Raw genomic sequence first — 19129 nt, 5'->3', positions numbered from 1 at the left:
GCATGGATAAGCTGTTTTTCCCTAAGGTGGGGTGCCCAACACTAGAGGGTGCAGGTTTAAGATGCATGGGGAAAGATATCAGAAGGCTCTGAAGGGTAACTTTTTCACACCAAGCGTTGAGCCTAAGTGAAATGAGCTGCCAGAGGAAGTAGTGGAAGTGGGTACAATTTAAAAGGCATTTAGATGGGTAAATTAATAGAAAGAGTTTGGAGAGATATAGTCCAGGGATTTCACACGTGACTAGGTCAGATTGGATGTCTGGTGGTGCTGACAAGTTGGACCTGAAGGATCTGTTTCCATGCTGTAGGACTCTAAATATATAGCTACTTACATTGAAACAGTAGGTTTAATGAAATTTGTATCTTAATAAGCACTATAAGTTATACTGGCAGCCATTCATCAATTAGCTTGGTACTGAGCAAAAGCTTTTACATGAAAGATGCCCAATTGTGTAAAAAAAATTAAAGAAACTTATCTGATTGTGAGGTTTCACTCTTAAAAATATACTTGTTAATTTGAATGAAAGAGCAAATATTTAAAAAATACACACAAAATTTTAAACATCATTTTGCGGTTAGATTTATTTGAATATGTACAACTAAGCAGATGAGATCATTCTTTGTTAACTTAATGAAAATTAGAGAACATGAAGAAAGTGCACAAAGAAGGCGTACATTTTGATACTCTCATCTCAACAAAAGGCAATGTATATCTGCATGTCAGATGTAGGTTGCATGTAGCCTGTTCTTGTTAAACAGTAAAAAACACCTATACATTCTAAGCAACACAGCACACTTAAATACAAGAACAGAGGCAGTCTTTCTGATTGAATGTCTAAATTCTCATAAATCCACCATATCTCTTATCAAATTCAGGAACTTCTTTGGAATAAATTTCACCATCTTCATCAGAAGGAATGATAGCATCGTTCCAACGTTTCATAAATCCACCATATCTTTTTTGGTAATCTGGTTTTCCAAATCTTCTCATGAAGCCTCCGTATCTTTTTTGTAATTCTGGTAAATCTTCTAATTCAGAGATTCTCTTAAATCCATTCATAAATCCTCCATACCGCTTTGTGATTTTGCTATGGTTGTCAGAGTTGATGTTATCTAGGTAATGCTTCTGTTCATTAAGTTCCCTCAAGTTGAGCAGCTCTCGCAGAATGTCAGTAGATTCTACTGATGAAGGGCTCTCAATGTCCTTCTTCATAAACCCTCCATAGCGCTTACTCAGTATCTCTCTTCCTTTATTTTCATCATCAACTTCGGAAATGTATGCATCATTGCTGTCCGCTTTTTTCATGAAACCTCCATAACGCTTTATGAAGCCGCCATATTTTTTACTCAAAAGTAGGTGTTGTTCTTCCTCCTCTTTGTCACTCTTAGGAGAACTTTGACTGTCATCGTGAGCGTCCTTCAGCTCCTTACACATTTCCCACGCATTTCCTGATGGCAGTTTACCTTCACACTCTAATGTACAACCCTGAAATAAAACAGCATTTGTGGATCAAAGAATAGAGAATTCATAGCGAAAAGCAGCATGATGGACAAGTGAAGGAGACATCAATAACCTAACAAGTTTCTAAATCCTAATTAAAATGGGGCAGCAGATCTGGCAGCATCTGTAGGAATGGAAATGGAGTTAATGTTAAAAGTCAATAATCATTTTTTGAAAGAACTGAAGGGAGGTAGAAATGTTTTTTTGTTGTTGTTGAAAGGGGAAAAGAGAAAAGAATGAAAGAAAAGCTCTAGGATAAGGTAGAATGCAAGAGAAATTAAATTGCAAAAAACTGTCATGGAACAAAGAGCAAAGGGAATGGAAATAGTTGCAGTAAAAAACCTTTCTCCCTCAGAGTGAGCAAAAATGGCACCATAATTGACAACTCTTTCCAAAACCAAAAACACAAGTCATAGATCAGCACATGATAGAAATAACTGAAAATGATGAACAGAATGCAATATCTGAAATTTTTGAACACAGTTTTGAGTCCAAAATACTATGAAGTATCTAATTAGAAGAGGAATTCACATTAAAAATCATTACATTCATTTTGTGGTTTGGTCCATTACCTTTTGTCATTTAATTTCTCCTACCCTATACTGTCCCAGACCTCTTCATTCCCACTTTCAATGGCAGAAAACCAACACATTTTTCCCTTGTTTTTTAACCACAACCATCTGAGGAAAGGAGCAGTGCTCCAAAAGTTATTGCTTCCAAATAAACCTGTTGGACTATAACCTGGTGTTGTGTGATTTTTAACTTTGTACACCCCAGTCTAATACCAGCATCTCCAAATCATGATTAGCTTTTTTCAGTTCTGAAGAAGAGTCATATTCAATTCTAAACATAAAATTTATTTCTCTTCAGATTCTGACAGACCTGCTGAGTATTTCTTGCATTTTATGTTTTTATTTCAGATTTCCAGCATCCAAAATATTTTAATTTTATACTACTACAATGGAAAATTAACATTTACACTGAAATCCATTTACTCTGAAATCTGAAAGACAATGCTTTACTAAAATTAAAACTTTCTGACACTTTGCTGAAGTCTGCAGTCAAGGGACAGCTTGTCTCTGTGGCACTTTGTAAACATTCAACAAGAGAAAAATATAAGAACAGTATGTCCACAACAAGGGAATGAAAAGAATAACAACTCAAATCTTCACAGCCTTTGTCCTTGAGAGCGTGATAAGGAACAGTATAAAACAAGTATATGAATTATGCTCAGGGACCTTGCACAAGGCATTGTTTTCAAGTGCAGGTTGCCCTCTGCAATACATAGGTTTAAAAAAATTAAAGCACTTTTTGGTTGCTCTTGCTAATAATTGAGTCGAGTCAATTTAATTTCCACGACAGTAAACGTGGGGGCTCGTCCGGGATCCTGCGACTGGAGAAGATTCTGAAGATTCCCATGAGGTGCAGGTGCCAGCACCTTGAATTCACTTCATCTCAAGTGCTGAATTGGCCCTTTAGATTAGACTTACAGTGTGGAAACAGGTCCTTTGGCCCAACAAGTCCACACCGACCCGCCGAAGCGCAACCCACCCATACCCCTACATTTACCCCTTACCTAACACTACGGGCAATTTAGCTTGGCCAATTCACCTGACCCGCACATCTTTGGACTGTGGGAGGAAACCGGAGCACCCGGAGGAAACCCACGCAGACACGGGGAGAACGTGCAAACTCCACACAGTCAGTCGCCTGAGTCGGGAATTGAACCCGGGTCTACAGGCGCTGTGAGGCAGCAGTGCTAACCACTGTGCCACCGTGCCGCCCACAAAAGAGAGGACTGGGAATCTGTGGATCGCCCTAGCGTCGGGGTCCAAACTGAATAGGGTAGGGGTAAGAGTTGTGGCTTAAGTAATCCTATATAGAGACTCATTCAAAGAGAATACATTAATCAGGAAAAGGGTTTAGTAAACTCTTGTGTGTTATTTGAGCAAAATGCAAGGGAAAGGGATTGCCATCTCTAGAGTGTTTAAGAGACAACAAGTTTAAGGGTGGTTTTAGACTTGGAACTACCACTGGCTGAGTTGGACTCGCCAAAGACGTACCGGGTATGTGGTTTCTTGGTTTACAAAAACCAAGGCATTGAGATGGATGTGCCTAATGTGAGAGGGGACCTCTGGAGTAAAAAGCAAGTCAAAGGGAAAAAGATAACGGTACTGCGAGTGATGGAGAGGGAGAGGGGGAGAGAGGGAGAGAGCTGATCACTTTTCCAGTAACACTGAAAGTGGGCTCTGGCAAGACCAAACAAAAAGAGGGTCCACAGAGGACTTGGAATAGCAACTAAAAATACAGTACATGTTAAATAATTATGTCCCAGAGTCTGTAAAGCAGTTAGAATTGTGGGTCATGGAATGTGGTTTTCTGGTGGGGGTAAGTTTTAGTAAAAGGCAGTTGGAAATATTGAAGTTGAGGTTGGAGGAGAGAGAGAAGGAGAAATGGAAGGGAAAAATAAGAACTGTGAATTGGAGTGCTTATAACATGTGGAAGGCTGAGGCTGATATCAGGGAAAGGAAATCTCAGGTAAAAGATCGATCAAATATATGTACAAACACCAGTGCACATGCAAATATGCACGGAAAACAACCTAATGAAGCTGTACAGTGTCTTAAGTCTGTTTCAGATCCTGACCTTGATGACTGCCCTCCGAGACCTACAGGCCCCTATGAGAAATGCCTGGCAAAGGTTCCACATCAGCAGCTGCCACCTCAGGGTCTGCTGAATCATGGTAGGATCTCGTACCCGCAAAAGATTGAAGCACGAAGCCCAAGAGAAGTGTAAATGGCCAGCCGCAAACATCCATGCCAGAGCAGCCAACCCACAAGCGGAGCAGAACGGAGACTTTAATGCTTTTGTTGCAGCACTGGCAACTACTTGTAGGGAGGTATTCCTAGTGCGAATGGACATGATCAAAATTGCCATGTCCATCCCTGAAAGGCTTAATAGTGACAATGGGATACAATTTGTCAATAATGCCTTACAGCACGATCAGTGATTATTTGGGAATAAACATGAGACAACACGGTGCCTACCACCCAGCGAGCAGTGGGGCAGTGAAAAGAGAAAATGCTACCCTAAAAAAAATCAACAAAATGTTGCGAGGAACTAGGAGTGGCATGGACAAAGACACTTCCAATTGTACTGATGTATATGAGATCTAAGAGGAGAGGAAGAGCTAATCTTAGCCTGTTTGAGATTTTGTTTGGTAGGCCATCCAAGACAGGAATTGACCCAATACCTAAGGTAAGACAGATAACAGGCCACTGTGAGGATGAGACGTTGTGTTACTATATGAAACTCTCTACACTTTCATCTGAAATACAGAATCAAGTGAAAGCATGACTACCCCGACCAGCAGAAGGGAAGTTGTACAATAGTGAAAGACTTCAAGAGGAAAAACTGGAAAGCGAAGGGTTGGCTGCGACTGTTTAAAATGCTCCTTGCAACATCGAAAGAAGTACCCTCCACTGAAATGGTGCAGCATCTTTTCTCTTTATTCCCATCCTTATCAGAGTCCTGAATCAGATTGTCAGTCAATGTGTGCAATTTTCTTGGGAACTGGATCCAGACTATCAAATCTCATTTTATAGAAAATCTTTACAATCAGCAAATGTTTAACCAACTGGCATATGTATCTTCTCCCACTTTCTTTTAACTGGCTCTGTAGATTTTTTTTTAATCTGGCTCTTTTTTTGTTGTCCTGGTTGTCATAAAATGACAAAAAGGGGGGAAAATGTAATGGAAAATTAACAAAATTAATATTTACTCTGAAATCTGAAAGACAATGCTTTACTAAAATTAAAACTTTCTGACACTTTGCTGAAGAGAAAAATATAAGAACAGTATGTCCACAACAAGGGAATGAAAAGAATAACAACTCAAATCTTTACAGCCTTTGTTCTTGAGTGCATGATAAGAACAGTATAAAACAAGTATATGAATTATGCTCAGAGCCCTTGCACAAGGCATTGTTGTCAAGTGCAGGTTGCCCCTCTGCAATACAGAGGTTAAAAAAATTAATAAAGCTCTTTTTGGTGCTCTTGCTAATAATTGAGTCGAGTCAATTTAGTTTCCACGACAATTACATATTAATGTTGTTATTTTTTCCTTTGGATACATTTAAACAACTAGGTTGTACCTGTAAAGACAGGACACGGTTGTGACCATCTGGTAGTTTTTGACTACCTAATCCAATCAAACCTATTTTCTTTTCAAGTTATCTAACTGCAAATGTTGCCTGCACACATTGGGTGAGGGTTATTAATTCATTAGAGGGTTATTAATTCATTAGAAACAACTTCAACTGTATTCCAATGTTATCAGTTTAGTATTGGGCAACTAATAAACATGTATATAAACTCAACTAACCAGGATGTAGCAGAAAATGAATGCATGTGAGCAACATCTCTGATTATTGACTTGGGATTGACATGGCTGATCTAATTTCATGTTATCTGAACCCTTCCATCTAACTGCTGTTTTACATCACATTAAATGTTATTTTCGAATAAGTTTTACATATGCCTTTTTTGTATTTTTGTTTAAAAGAAAGTGGAAGAAGATACATATGCCATTTGGTTAAACATTTGCTGATTGTAAAGATTTTCTATAAAATGAGATTTGATAGTCTGGATCCAGTTCCCAAGAAAATTGGGACTGACAATCTGATTCAGGAATCTGATAAGGATGGGAATAAAGAGAAAAGATGCTGCACCATTTCAGTGGAGGGTACTTCTTTCTATGGTTAGGTATTATCTAATTAGATATGACTTAAGCTTGATTACTGCAAGATTGTTCATATCCTAATACTGAAATCTTTCATCCTAAAAATCACAAATATCATATCTCTATCCGAGAGAAAGTTAATGAGTTTACAGTACTGAAATGTAATTTTTTTAATGATGCAGCATCACATGCCATATATATATATATATATAAAACTTTCTTATAATTGGGTAAGGTGTTGTTAGCCATGAATTAAATGTTTGTACAGAGAAAGTGAGTTCTGCAGATGCTGGAGATTAGAATCTAGAGTGTGGTACTGGAAAAGCACAGCAGGTCAGGCAGCATCTGAGGAGCAGGAACATCGTTCCTTTTGCCTGAAATGTCGATTTTCCTGCTCGATGGATGCTGCCTGACCTGCTGTGCTTTTCCAGCACCACACTCTCAATTTAAATGTTTATAAGTGAAGTAAACAATTACCCTTTAGCTAAGATGATTCTGAAAATTGAACTTAATTTCTAGACATGATTTCTTACAGTCCCCCTCTCCCCAATGCAGATGCAATTATTTAAAACCAAGAAGTTGACCACTAATGAGAAAAGTAAGGTAATAATAAAGAACTGTGAACTGGACCTCATCTAGAAACCTGAATCAATAAACTCATTATGCACAATTGGCAGACGTTGCCTCAGTACCATCATGAATACTTGTCTTCAATGCTCGGCATAAAGCCGGTTTTCAATTTGGCCATTATTAATCCTTTACATGAAGAGCTTCTTTTTGTCATTGAAATTGCGGACATGCAGGCCTCAAACAGGTTGGCTTACCATGGGGACTGCAAACGGATCCTTGATTAATTATAATGTTCGAGTAAAAAATGAGGTCTGCAGATGCTGGAGATCACAGCTGCAAATGTGTTGCTGGTCAAAGCACAGCAGGTTAGGCAGCATCTCAGGAATAGAGAATTCGACGTTTCGAGCATAAGCCTGATGAAGGGCTTATGCTCGAAACGTCGAATTCTCTATTCCTGAGATGCTGCCTAACCTGCTGTGCTTTGACCAGCAACACATTTGCAGCTAATTATAATGTTCCCCTTTGTCATTTATCTTGAATCAGTGTAAAAAAAACAAAAAAACCCCCAGAAATTGTGGGGAAAACTCAGCAGATTTGGCTGTGTCTGTGGAGAGATCGGAGTTATCATTTCATTTTGAGTAACTCTTCCTCAGAACTAATGGTAGCTAGGAAAAAAATTGTTTTTTAATGCAGAAGTGTAGGAGGAGTGGTAATGAATAAACGATAGATGGAGCAAGAGCCCAAGAAGCAAGGGAAAAACAGATGGACAGACAAAGGAGTAGTCAATGATTAATTTCGGAGAATTACTAACGACTTCAACACACCACCGTGTTCCGTGGCCAATATCTGTCTCAGGCTTGCTGCAATACTGCAGCTTAGCTCAACTGGAAGAACAGCACCTTATTTTTCACTTGGGGACTCTGCAACTTCTGGTCTAAATATTGAGTTCAACAATTTATGGGTTGAGGCACCTCCTTCCATGTCCTTACCTCAAATCCAACACACCAGGCGTTATCACATGGTCTACTTCATACACAACCCATTGTTAGTAACTAATGGTTCCCATTAGCAGCTATTCATTCTCTTAGGCTAATCGTTATCCACTCCTTTGTTCTCTCTCCTTGGGCTCAAATCTCCAACTATTGCTTATTCCTTAACACCCCCCTCCCCCCACCGCATAAAGAAACAACTCTTTCCTGAGCTACCATTAGTTGTGATGAAAGGTAATTGGACCCAGAAATTTAACTCTGATTTTGCTTTTCCAACAATTTGTTTTTGTTTCTGATTTCCACCATCCGTATACGTTCAGTTTTTATCAAAATAAATGACATTTGGCGAACTGTTATTGATATAGTAATGGTCATCATATTCTGTTACGTGAATGGGTGAACTTTTGTAAAATAACTTTGGTTGGAAGTCTTTTCACATTGTAAAGGAGAGACAACTGCACACAACAGGATTCTGAACACACATTGTTTAACCAAGTTGGTTTCCTCTCTTGCCGAATGTATCCCACATATTTATGGAACCATATTCAGTCTAAGAATCGAGTCGAGGCATTGAACGGTATTTACCTATGAATATTGTTGTCATCTCAGGGAAATTCACCTCCTCCGCGGTCTGATCGACATTTATTACCCATCCCTACAATGTAGTGGTTGGTCTTTTAATGCTCACTACATCATATACGACAAAGTATGAAACTTGTGTTTTCTAATGAATCGGATGTGTTTATACAGTATTCGATTTCCGGACATCATTCTCCTCGTGTTATTTAAATGTGTAACCCTGATAAGACTTAATATAGTGCACCGATCGCTCGGTCTTTTTCTGACACACTTTCGCAACTGAGAAATGTGACAGCAAGCCAGAGGACTTCGGATTGACACGGCAAACATCTGGTTACAGGTTTTTTTTAAAAGAAACTGATAATTTTTATGGTGATGATTGCGACCAGGTTGCCTTCCAACACCACTTCCTGAAAAATGTTACCTTTCCAGTATGCATGGTTAGTGGACAATTACGACAATTCTTATATTTTACAGACAAAACCAAATAAAAACTGCTGGAGAAGGGTCACTGAACTCAGAATGTTAACTCTACTCCCCTTCCACAGATGCTGCCAGACCTGTAATTCCCCATTAATTTCCGCGTGGTTTAGTTCTCCAGCACCCACAACTCTTTATTTTAGGCTATAGTTTATAACCTACCACATCTCTTGGACTCTGTTGGTAGGTTTCCAAGGTCTTCTGCTTTCAGGTGAATCATATTTAATTTTATAAACCCTCCACAGCGTATAATTGTTTCCTAACCTTTCGGAAAACCACGCTAAATTAAGTTAACTTACATCATCTTCTGGTGTTACACCAGCGATTTGTTGAGAGCTATTTGTGAACACTAAGTCCAATGACGGCGGGTCTACCCCAAGCGTTCCTGGTAAAATAGGCTGAGAATGAACATAGCTGAAAGTGTGTTGCTGGAAAAGCGCAGCAGGTTAGGCAGCATCCAAGGATCAGGAGAATCGACGTTTCACGCATGAGCCCTTCTTCAGGAGAATAAGCATAGCCCCAGCAACTACACCGCGGGGCACACCGCTGCTCATACATTGCGACTCCGTGTTCTAAACACTGCTAATACACCACACAACGATTTTTCACTGAATTTAGATGCCCATTGTTTTATTTAAAAATACGCCCATCACTTGCACTGTAGAGGATATCTACAATATTCAAGCTTGCATTACAGCTTTTCTCCAAAACTAGTCAATTAGTAGTATTTGGCCTGGAGCAAAATGAAATCCCGCCAAGGTCTACGGGGAAACTGGATTGAGGCCAAATCAGATTATCGAAGGGTTGGTAATATTTATTTCCTAGTCCTTACGAAAAGTACGGGAACAAAAAAAACGACTCGATTATTAAAGGCCAACGCGCATATTGTTTAGTTTCAGTGCGTAAGTGTTTTTTTATATTCTTGCGGACCGATGTTGTTGATAATTATGAGGAGGAAATCGAAATGTAATATTTGCCTGGAGTCCTCCTTGTGGAAGGCTGATCTGCGTGGCATTCCACGGTAAACTTGCTGCAAATAGCCACAGTCCGCGATAGTTGGCGCTCCTGGAACTTTAGAAAGCGGCCAGTTCTGCTCCTAGTGCCTTTAGAGACTTTGAGCTTTTGTCTTTGGCATCAGAAATGAAGCGGTGTGTTTAATCATTATATCCTTATCATTACTGTGACAAAGTAATAGCTGTGATTAACAACTTTACAGAATCGTAGCTTTCTTAGTGTTTGTGGTGGTATATTTAAAGTTCCTTTTCCATCTCACCTTGAGATATACAGGGCATTCTTCACGTACGTTTTAGCGCAGAGTTTACCCACCTCCCTTTCAAGCACCCTTCACTGCTAATGCAGAAAGCGCTACCGTTACAAATACATCACTTGTTATATCAAACGAGAGAGTAAATGTGGAAATCAATCATTGGATTTGCCAAAACTAAGTACTGGTACATGAGACCCTACATGTCCATTCTTTGGCTACACGGACGCAAGCGATCTTCTGTAGCCAGCTTTTGGTCGATAACATAAGCTTCATATTAGAATTAGGTTGCTGAAGCGGTGAGAGTGGCGGGGCAGTTTAAACTTACCAGCGGGTTAAACTCTGTCAAATGACCGGACAATTGGTGGGCGCAGTAAGCACAGTCCTGGTCACAGTCTGCCCCGACCCCCATCAAGGAGGCACACAAGGCCAACACCAGGCAATGGCACTTCCACAGTACCGCCATGAGCTGCAAATAAAGGATAGAAAGCAAAATATACTTAGTGGAAATACTCAAACGTGTGCCTCCAAACTTTAAACTTCATTCTGCGTTGGTTCAAACACATTTCAGACCTTCCCATCGCGTCAATAAAAAAAATGACAGTTTGGAATATTTTCTATTCTATCTATAAGTTACATAAATATTCCAGCTTTTATAGAAGTAAACCCACAAAGAGCCACTTTGTAAAATGAAGACATTTATTGGGAGAGGAGACAGTAAGGGCTGCATATGCTGGAAGTCAGAGTCAACAAATATGAAGCTTGAACAGCAAAGCAGTTCAGATAGCATCCGACAAGCAGGAAAGTTAACGTTACGGCCGAAACCATTCGCCATGTGTTATCAGGAGAGGTTCGGTTAATCGGCCAGACCGCCACCACAACCACCACCACCCCCCCCCTCCCGTAACAGTACAAACTATATTCAAAACAATTTTTTAGGATCCGCCAATTATATGCGATTGTAATAGAATAAGACACCTAGACAACTATTCCGCAGCAACACAATCTGTCAAACGTAAATACATTGCAAAATAGGAGATTAGCAAAGGATGAAAATTCAGTTTTCATTTCATTCTTTCCCTCGCCATCTCAATCGGAAGAGTTCATTTCGAACGCGTTCTTCATTCCGAATGCACTACATTCGCCACGCTAAAGGATCAAATATTGCGTGCAGTTATTTAGAAAAAAAACCACAAATTGAAACAATACAACCACAGAATATTGCAGTTGCAGTGGATTTTCGAAGTTGTATTTGTGCTATAAACACAAAGGCGAGTCTCAAAAGACATACTATCTTGCCTTACCTCTGTTGTAGCCTCTCTGAAAATGAAACTGGTCTGAAGCTGGACGTAGCTTTTCCGCCTCTTGCAGACTTCAGCTGGTATTTATAGCGGAATGCGATCTCCGGAGACGACCTAGCAAACAGACAAATACCCTGCAGTTATAGCAAACAGTTCACCAGAGTACTGATACCCGATGCGCCCGCACGTATTTAAATAAGGGCGGGTCACTGTGGATAATTGTCAATCCCTTATCCATGAGGTCAGGTTGCTAACAGTTATAGCGGTCGGGATGGAAACTACGCTATTACAAGAAGCAACAATCCAGTTGCCTGCAAAGTCCCATGACGCAGAACACCAGGATTTTTGATGACACATTTGCCACCTACGGGACAAATATACTGCAGGATCTAGTTGGAAAACAAGCGTGGATTTATAAATGAGGGATGATTGATGACCCCAGTTCTTTTTCACAATCTATGTAAAATGAGACATTCACATTCCGATATCATCCTCTCAACCCACCAACAGTGGCCTCTCTCAGACCAATGTAGAAAACTATGGAAAAGCAACAAGTGAGACAGGCGTGTCACTTCACATTAGCACTCTGTGTTCATGAACATCAGAGTTTATGCGGTTTAAAAGGATCGTATGTGCCTGCGTTAGATTTTTGTTTTAAAATCAGATTACAAATTAAAAAATCGAAAGTCCAATCAGTTACTTTGGTCTTATTATATTTGAGAATATCACCAGACTCAAAGCAAGAATGCATTCATGCATTTGGTAACAGCATATTTAGTGCGAAGATCTGTCAAGCAAATGGACGCATTCTAGATTAAGTGGATTTAATTTTACTTACTTAGAAAGATATGTTTTGCCAACTGAGCTCATTGAAGCTGGACTCTATTTGAAACCAAGTTCGCTTTATATTTTAACCGCGCCTGTGTGCTGATACCTGGCCACTATAATGATTGTCGAGAAAATCGCCAAAAATCACTCATGAAGAAAAGATGAAACTATTACTGAGGTATGTTTTATGATGCAATAGCACCTGATCATTGTAAGCCAGCACTCGGTCGGCATATTTCGGGGATTCTCACCAATCCATGGAACATTGTGTAACGCTAACTTCTCTAGCTCCCCAACACTTGAGCTCAAGAATTCTCAGTCCAACGGGATTTACTTAATTGAAACGCTACGATTTTGTAATTAAAATCCACAGGGATCTACGTCAATAGTCAGTTCAGCTTTAGAACTGGAGTTTGCACATTCTCCCTGTGTCTGTGTGGGTTTCCTCCGGGTGCTCCGGTTTCCTCCCACAGTCCAGAGATGTGCAGGTCAGGTGAATTGGCCACGCTAAATTGCCTGTAGTGTTAAGTGCATGAGTCAGAGGGAAATGGTCTGGGCGGGTTACTCTTCGGAGGGTCAGTGTGGACTTGTTGGGCCGAAGGGCTTGTTACCACACTGTAGGGAATCTAATCTAACCTAAATTGCCAGACTTTAGATAATTAAGAGTGAAGTTAAAAAAAACGCACGCGTAATACATCGGGGAAGTTGCCAGAGCTACTGTTGTGAGAATATGCTTTCGATTTTCTCGAATTAAGAGTGACTCCCCCAAGTTTTAATCGCCTTTTAATCCGTAACTGTGTACGGACCAACCAATCATTTTCTGAGCAGATTTCCGGAGAGATCCTCCATACCCTTTTTGCGGAAGCAGCAAGCAAAGGGAAGAACCCCGACTGAAGCGAATTTAGCCTTCACTTGAGAGTGGCACATACAGGGGTCAGAGGACTTACACCGCTGTGTTCGAACTTTTCAAATACTATCACTATCGTTACGAGAGGAGTGCAGGGAAAGACGTTGCAAAGCTCTTGTACAGTTGGTCATTTGGAAAGCAGAGACACGTAACCGATCTGGAAAGTTTAATGAAATTCCCAATCTAGACCGTAATCCTTGTTTCGTTCAACTGCGACCCTTGTTACAAGCTGCCTGGTTCACTTGCTGAAATTGCTGCGGTTTTGTGAGCAAGCGGGCGCCAACACGGAAAAGGTGGTTCTATGTAATATTTGAGGATAGTTGTTTTAGAATTAAGTTTTATTATATTCATAAAGCAAACGGCTAAAATGCTTACAGAATAATGATAATCCTGATAATTGTTTTCGCCCACCAAAAATTGCACTTTAAAGTCCTTCAATTTTAGCAGTTTTACAATTCACACTGATGGTTACTAACGTCTATATAGCTCAATATATTTATAATTTTTAAAGCGACAGGCTAGCCTTTAGCCTCCCAATTTTATTTATTTGAAACCCAGAGCAAGGCAAAGTCAGTTTGCATTTGAAGATTCACAACGCAGTGCTGTGCAAAATGAGTGAAGCAACTTAAATAATGACTTAACAGCAAGTGCTAGACAGAACTAAAGTTGTTTAGGAAGCATTTGCTGATAGTGCTGGACAGGTTTGTCCTGCTGAGGGAAGGAAGGGATGGCAGGTTGAAAGAACCTTGAGTGACAAGGGATGTGGAACATCTGATCAAGAGGAAGAAGGAAGCTTACTGAAGGTTGAGGAGGCAAGGATGAAAAAGCCTTAGTGGGTAGGATTAAGGAAAACCCATGGCTTTCTACACTTACTGAGGAACAAAGGGTTGGCCAGAGTGATGGTAAGGCCAATCAGGGATAGTGGAGGGAACTTGCACCTGGAGTCGAAGGAAATAGAGGAGGTCCTTAATGAATATTTTGCTTCAGTATTCATTAGTGAGAGGGATTTGACTTTTCCAAGGACAGCGTGAAACAGACTGATATGCTCGAACAGTTTGACGTTAGGAAGGAGGATGAGCTAAAAATTTTGAAAAATATAAGGATAGATAAATCCTCTGGGCCAAATGTGATATACTCTAGGTTTCTACAGGAAGCAAGGGAAAAAGTTTGCTGCAACTTTGCTGATGTTCTTTGCATTCTCACTGTCCACTGGTGTAGTGCCAGATGTTTGGAGGGTAGTAAATGTTATTCCCTTGTTCAAGAAAGCAAATCGGGCTAACCTGGGGATTACAGATCAGTCAGTCTTATGTCCGTGTTGGGCAAAGTATTGGAGAGGATCCTAAGGGACAGGATTTATGATTACTTGGAAAACCATAGTTTGATTAGAGATAGTCAGCATGGTTTTGTGTGAGGCAGGTCATGCCTCACAAACCTTATTGAATTCTTTGAGGATGTGACAAAACACGACGATGATGACAGAGCAATGAATGTGGTGTAAATGGATTTTTGCAAGGCTTTTGATAAGGTTTCCCAAGGTAGCTCATTCAGAAAGTAAGGAAGCATGGGATAGATTGAAATCTGTCTGTCTGGATATAGAATTGGCTGACTCATAGAAGACAGAGGGTGGTGGTTGATGGAAGGTATCAACCTGGATCATGGGACCCTGTGGCATTCTGTAGGGAATGGTTCTGGGAACTCTGCTCTTAGTGATTTTTATAAATGACATGGATGAGAAAGTGGAAGGGTAGGTTAATAAGTTTGCTGATGACACAAAGGTTGGTGGAGTTGTGGATAGTGTGGCGGGCTGTTGTAGGTTGCAACGGGACATTAATAGGATGCAGAACTGTGTTGAGATGTAGCAGATGGCGTTCAACTTGGAAAAGTGTGAAGCCATTCACTTTGGTAGGTTGAATTTGAATGCAGAACATAGGATTAAAGGCAGGATTCTTGGCAGTGTGGAGGAACAGAGGGACCTTGGGGTCAGTGCCCATTGATCCCTCAAAGTTGCCACCCAAGTTGATAGGGTTGTTAAGAAGGGATATGGTGTGTTGACTTTCATTAGTTGGAGAATTGTGTTTAAGAGCCGCAAAGTTATGCTACAGTTCTATAAAGTCTTGATTTGACCACACATGGAATATTGTGTTCAGTTAAGGTCGTCCCATTATTGAAAAGATGGGGAAGCTTTAGAGAGGGTGCAGAGGAGATTTTCCTGGATGCTGCCTGGACTGGAGGGCATATCTTATGAAGAAAGGTTGAGGGAGCTAGGGCTTTGCTCATTGGAGCAAAGAAGGATGAGAGGTGACTTGATAGAAGTGTACAGGATTTTGAGAGGTGTAGGTAGAGTAGATAGCTAAAGACTTTTTCCCATGGTGGAAATGGTTATCACGAGCTGGCATGATTTCAAGGTAATTGCAAGAAGATTTAGGGGAGATTACACAGAGAATGGAGGGTATGTGGAATGCACTTCCAGCAGTGGTAGTAGAGTCAGATACGTTAGAGATATTTAAGCGACTCTTGGATAGGTACACAGAAGATAGCACAATGAAGAGTATGTAGGTTAGTCTGATCTTAGAGTAGGATAAAAAGCTGCACGACATTGAGGACCAAAGCGCCTGTACTGTGCTGTACTGTTCTAAGTTCAATTTTCTATGTTCTATCCCACAACCAATGGATTATATCTAAGCTCTACAATCCTGCTGCATCCAGTCATAAATGATGTCAGACAATTAACAACTCAATGGAGGAGGACGAGGGTCCCCAAATATTCCTATCCTCAAAGAGTCCAACACGTAAGATAAAGTGCAAAAGATAAGACTGAAGCATCAGAACAACCTTCAGTCAGAAGTGCCAAATGGATGATCTATCTCAGCCTCCTCCAGTGGTCTACAGCATTGGACAGGTATCAGTCTTCAACCAATTCAATTCATGGTATGGGTTACCAAGATGCATTTGCAGGCATTGGATACTGCAAAAGCTATGGGCCCTGACATCATTATGGCGATAAAACTGAAGATTGTGCTCCAGAACTTCCCTCTCCCCTAGCCAAGCTCTTTCAGCATATTTACAAAACTGGTATCTATCCAGCAGTATGGAAAATTGTGCAAGTATGTCCCGTACATAAAAAGCAGGTCAAATCAAATTGGCCAATTATTGCCCCATCAGTGTGCTCTCAATCATCAATAAAGTGATGGAAGGTGACATCAACAGTGCTATCGAGCAACACCTGCTCAGCAATAACCTGCTTAGTGATGCTCAATTTGGATTCTGCCAAGGCCACTCGATTCCTGCCCTCATTACAGCCTTGGTTCAAACATGGACAAAAGAGCTGAATTCCACAGGTGAAGTGAGAGTGACAGCTGTTGATATTTCTGATGAAGGGCTTATGCCCGAAACGTTGATTCTCCTGCTCCTTGGATGCTGCATGACCTGGTGTGCTTTTCCAGCACCACACTCTTGACTCTGATCTCCAGCATCTGCAGTCCTCACTTTCTCCTAGCTCTTGAATCAAAGCCTCATTTGACTGAGTGTGGCTTCAATGACCCTTAGAAAACTGGAATCATGGATATTGGTGAGGAAAATCTCTAGGATTTTCATTGGAAGATGGTTATGGTTGTTGGAGGTCAGTCATCTCAGCTCCACAACATCTCTGCAGGAGTTCCTCAGAATAGTATCCTAGGTCCAACCATTTTCATCTGCATTATCAATGATCTTCCCTCCATCATAAGGTTAGAAGTGCGGAGATTCATTGATCACTGCACCAGCTTCAGCACCATTCATGACTCCTCAGATACTCAGAAGTAGTCCATGTTCAAATGCACAATATCTGGATTATTTCCATGGTTGAGCTGACAAATGTCAAGTAACATCCACCACATAAACATGCCAGAGAATGACTATCTCCAATAAACTATTCTTTGCCTCTTGACATTCAGTGGTGTTACCATCCACTATCAACATTGACCAGAAATTCAGCTGGACTCACCACATAATCGCAGTAGCTACAAGAACAGGTCAGAGGCTAGGAATACCATAGCATTAACTCACCTCTTGAATCTCCAAAACCTGTGCACCATCTACAAAGGCACAAGTCAGGAGTGTGATGGATAATTCCCTACTTGCCTGGATGGGTACAGCTCCAAAATACTTAAGAAGCTTGACACCATCCAGGACAAAGCAGCCTGATTTATTGACACCACATCAACAAACATCCAATCCCTTCATACCGATGCTCAGTAGCAGACGTGTGTAAAATCTACAGGATACTGCAGAAATTCACCAAAGATCTGTAGACAGGACTTTCCAAATCCATGACTACTTCCATCTAGAAAGACAAGGGCAGCAGATATATGGGAACAACACCACCTTCAAGTTCCCCTCCAAGCCAATCACCAACCTGACTTGAAAATATATTGCTTTCTTTCACTATTGCTGGGTCAAAATTATGGAATTCCCTTCCTAAGTAAAGTCAATCTACAGCATGTGGACTGTAACAGTTCATGAAGACAGCTGACCACCACCTTCTCAAGAACAACTAGTGAAGGACAATAAATGCTGGCCAGCCGACGATGTCTAGTTCCTATAAGTGAATAAAAAAACAAGCAATGCACAAAAATTATATCATAAGCTGCAAAAGTGAAACTATTCCAATTGATATATAGCAATATAACTTTGAGATTGCATATTTCACTTTTCCATTCTTGTACATTTTTGAGGGAGGCATAAATGGAATATTATTGTTTTTACTAAACAAGTCCTTTAGGGAAGGAAACTGCTGTCCTCATTGGGTCTGGGCAATGTACCAACTGGGCAATTAGGGATGGGCAATAAACCAGCTGACGCCTTAATTCTATGAACAAAAAAATGTTCTTTGCCAATTGAATATTTTATTTGATACCTAATTTTGGTTACCAGTAATAATAGAAGCAGCCATGATACTGATTGGCTGCAGTCTTTCAGTAGACAAATGAAAACATTATTCACATTGTTACAGAGGATACTATACTTCATTTGTGATATTTAGATAGATTGCATTTGAAGTCTAACTGATGTAGTGGAGGTGAGTGGTGGGAAGAGTGAAAGTCTGGTAGTGACTCAATCTCTGTTCATCTAATTGGGAAAATGAATGAATCAACAGCCCTGAAAACTTAATGGAAGAGGGAAATTTAATAGTTGGCATGAAAACGAGTTATGGTATATACCAGTTTTAGCAATCTATTTCTCGCTATACTTCTCAGTTCAATTAGACTTATTCTAATTCAAAACTGGTAGGTTTCATTAGATCTTCGAGTTGGATTTGAAAGGTTCTATTTTTAGATCCTTGCAAGCATAGCACAAGCAAGAACAGAAAATGATTACGTACAATGTTCAATGTAAAATGAAATTTCTCAAGATGCTTCACAGGAACATTATAAAGCAAAATATGACACAGAAGAACATAAGGAGATATTAGGTCAAGTGACCAAAAGCCTGGTAAAGAAGTAGATATTGAGAAGTATCCTAAAGGAAAATGAGATAGAGGTGTGTGAAGGTATAGGAAGAGAATTCCAGAGCTTCATGTCCAGGGAACTGAAATCATAGCCGTTTATGTTGGAGCAATTAAAATTGGAGATTTGCAAGAGGCTAGAAATAGAGGAAAGTTATAGGACTGAAGAAAATTAGAAGATAGGGAAAAGCCATAAATGAATGTGAAAACAAGAATGTGAATCGTAACATTAAAACAGTGATACTAAGAGCCAATATATATCAGAAAGTACAGCAGTGATAGGGAAATAGAACTTACTTCAGACATATGTGACAGAATCCTAAATTACCTTAAGTTTACAGAAGGTAGAATGTGGGAGACCAGTTATGTATGCATTGGAGTACTTACATCTGGAGTTATTGGATGCATGAATGCGAGTTTCGGCAACAGATGTACTGAGGCAGGAATGAAACTGGGTAATGCCACAGAGATGGAAATATTTGGTCTAAG

At 40.2% G+C, this 19129-nt stretch overlaps 1 protein-coding gene across 1 annotated transcript; it reads right to left on the bottom strand.

Annotated features, from left to right (window-relative positions):
- Window positions 1-563: 563 nt before the first annotated feature.
- penkb (proenkephalin b) lies at window positions 564-11621 on the bottom strand. Its single transcript, XM_060824319.1, has 3 exons — window positions 11427-11621; window positions 10451-10591; window positions 564-1485 (listed from the first exon to the last, which is right to left on the bottom strand). The coding sequence occupies exons 2-3, from the start codon at window positions 10586-10588 to the stop codon at window positions 835-837; spliced, it is 789 nt and encodes a 262-aa protein (XP_060680302.1). The 5' UTR covers window positions 10589-10591; window positions 11427-11621; the 3' UTR covers window positions 564-834.
- Between the last annotated feature and the right edge of the window lie 7508 nt (window positions 11622-19129).

The sequence above is a fragment of the Hemiscyllium ocellatum genome, chromosome 4 (assembly GCF_020745735.1).
Source record: "Hemiscyllium ocellatum isolate sHemOce1 chromosome 4, sHemOce1.pat.X.cur, whole genome shotgun sequence".
In the NCBI taxonomy this organism is placed as follows: Eukaryota; Metazoa; Chordata; class Chondrichthyes; order Orectolobiformes; family Hemiscylliidae; genus Hemiscyllium; species Hemiscyllium ocellatum.
The sequence above is the reverse complement of the archived record's forward strand: the minus strand, read 5'-3'. Positions and strand labels throughout refer to the sequence as shown.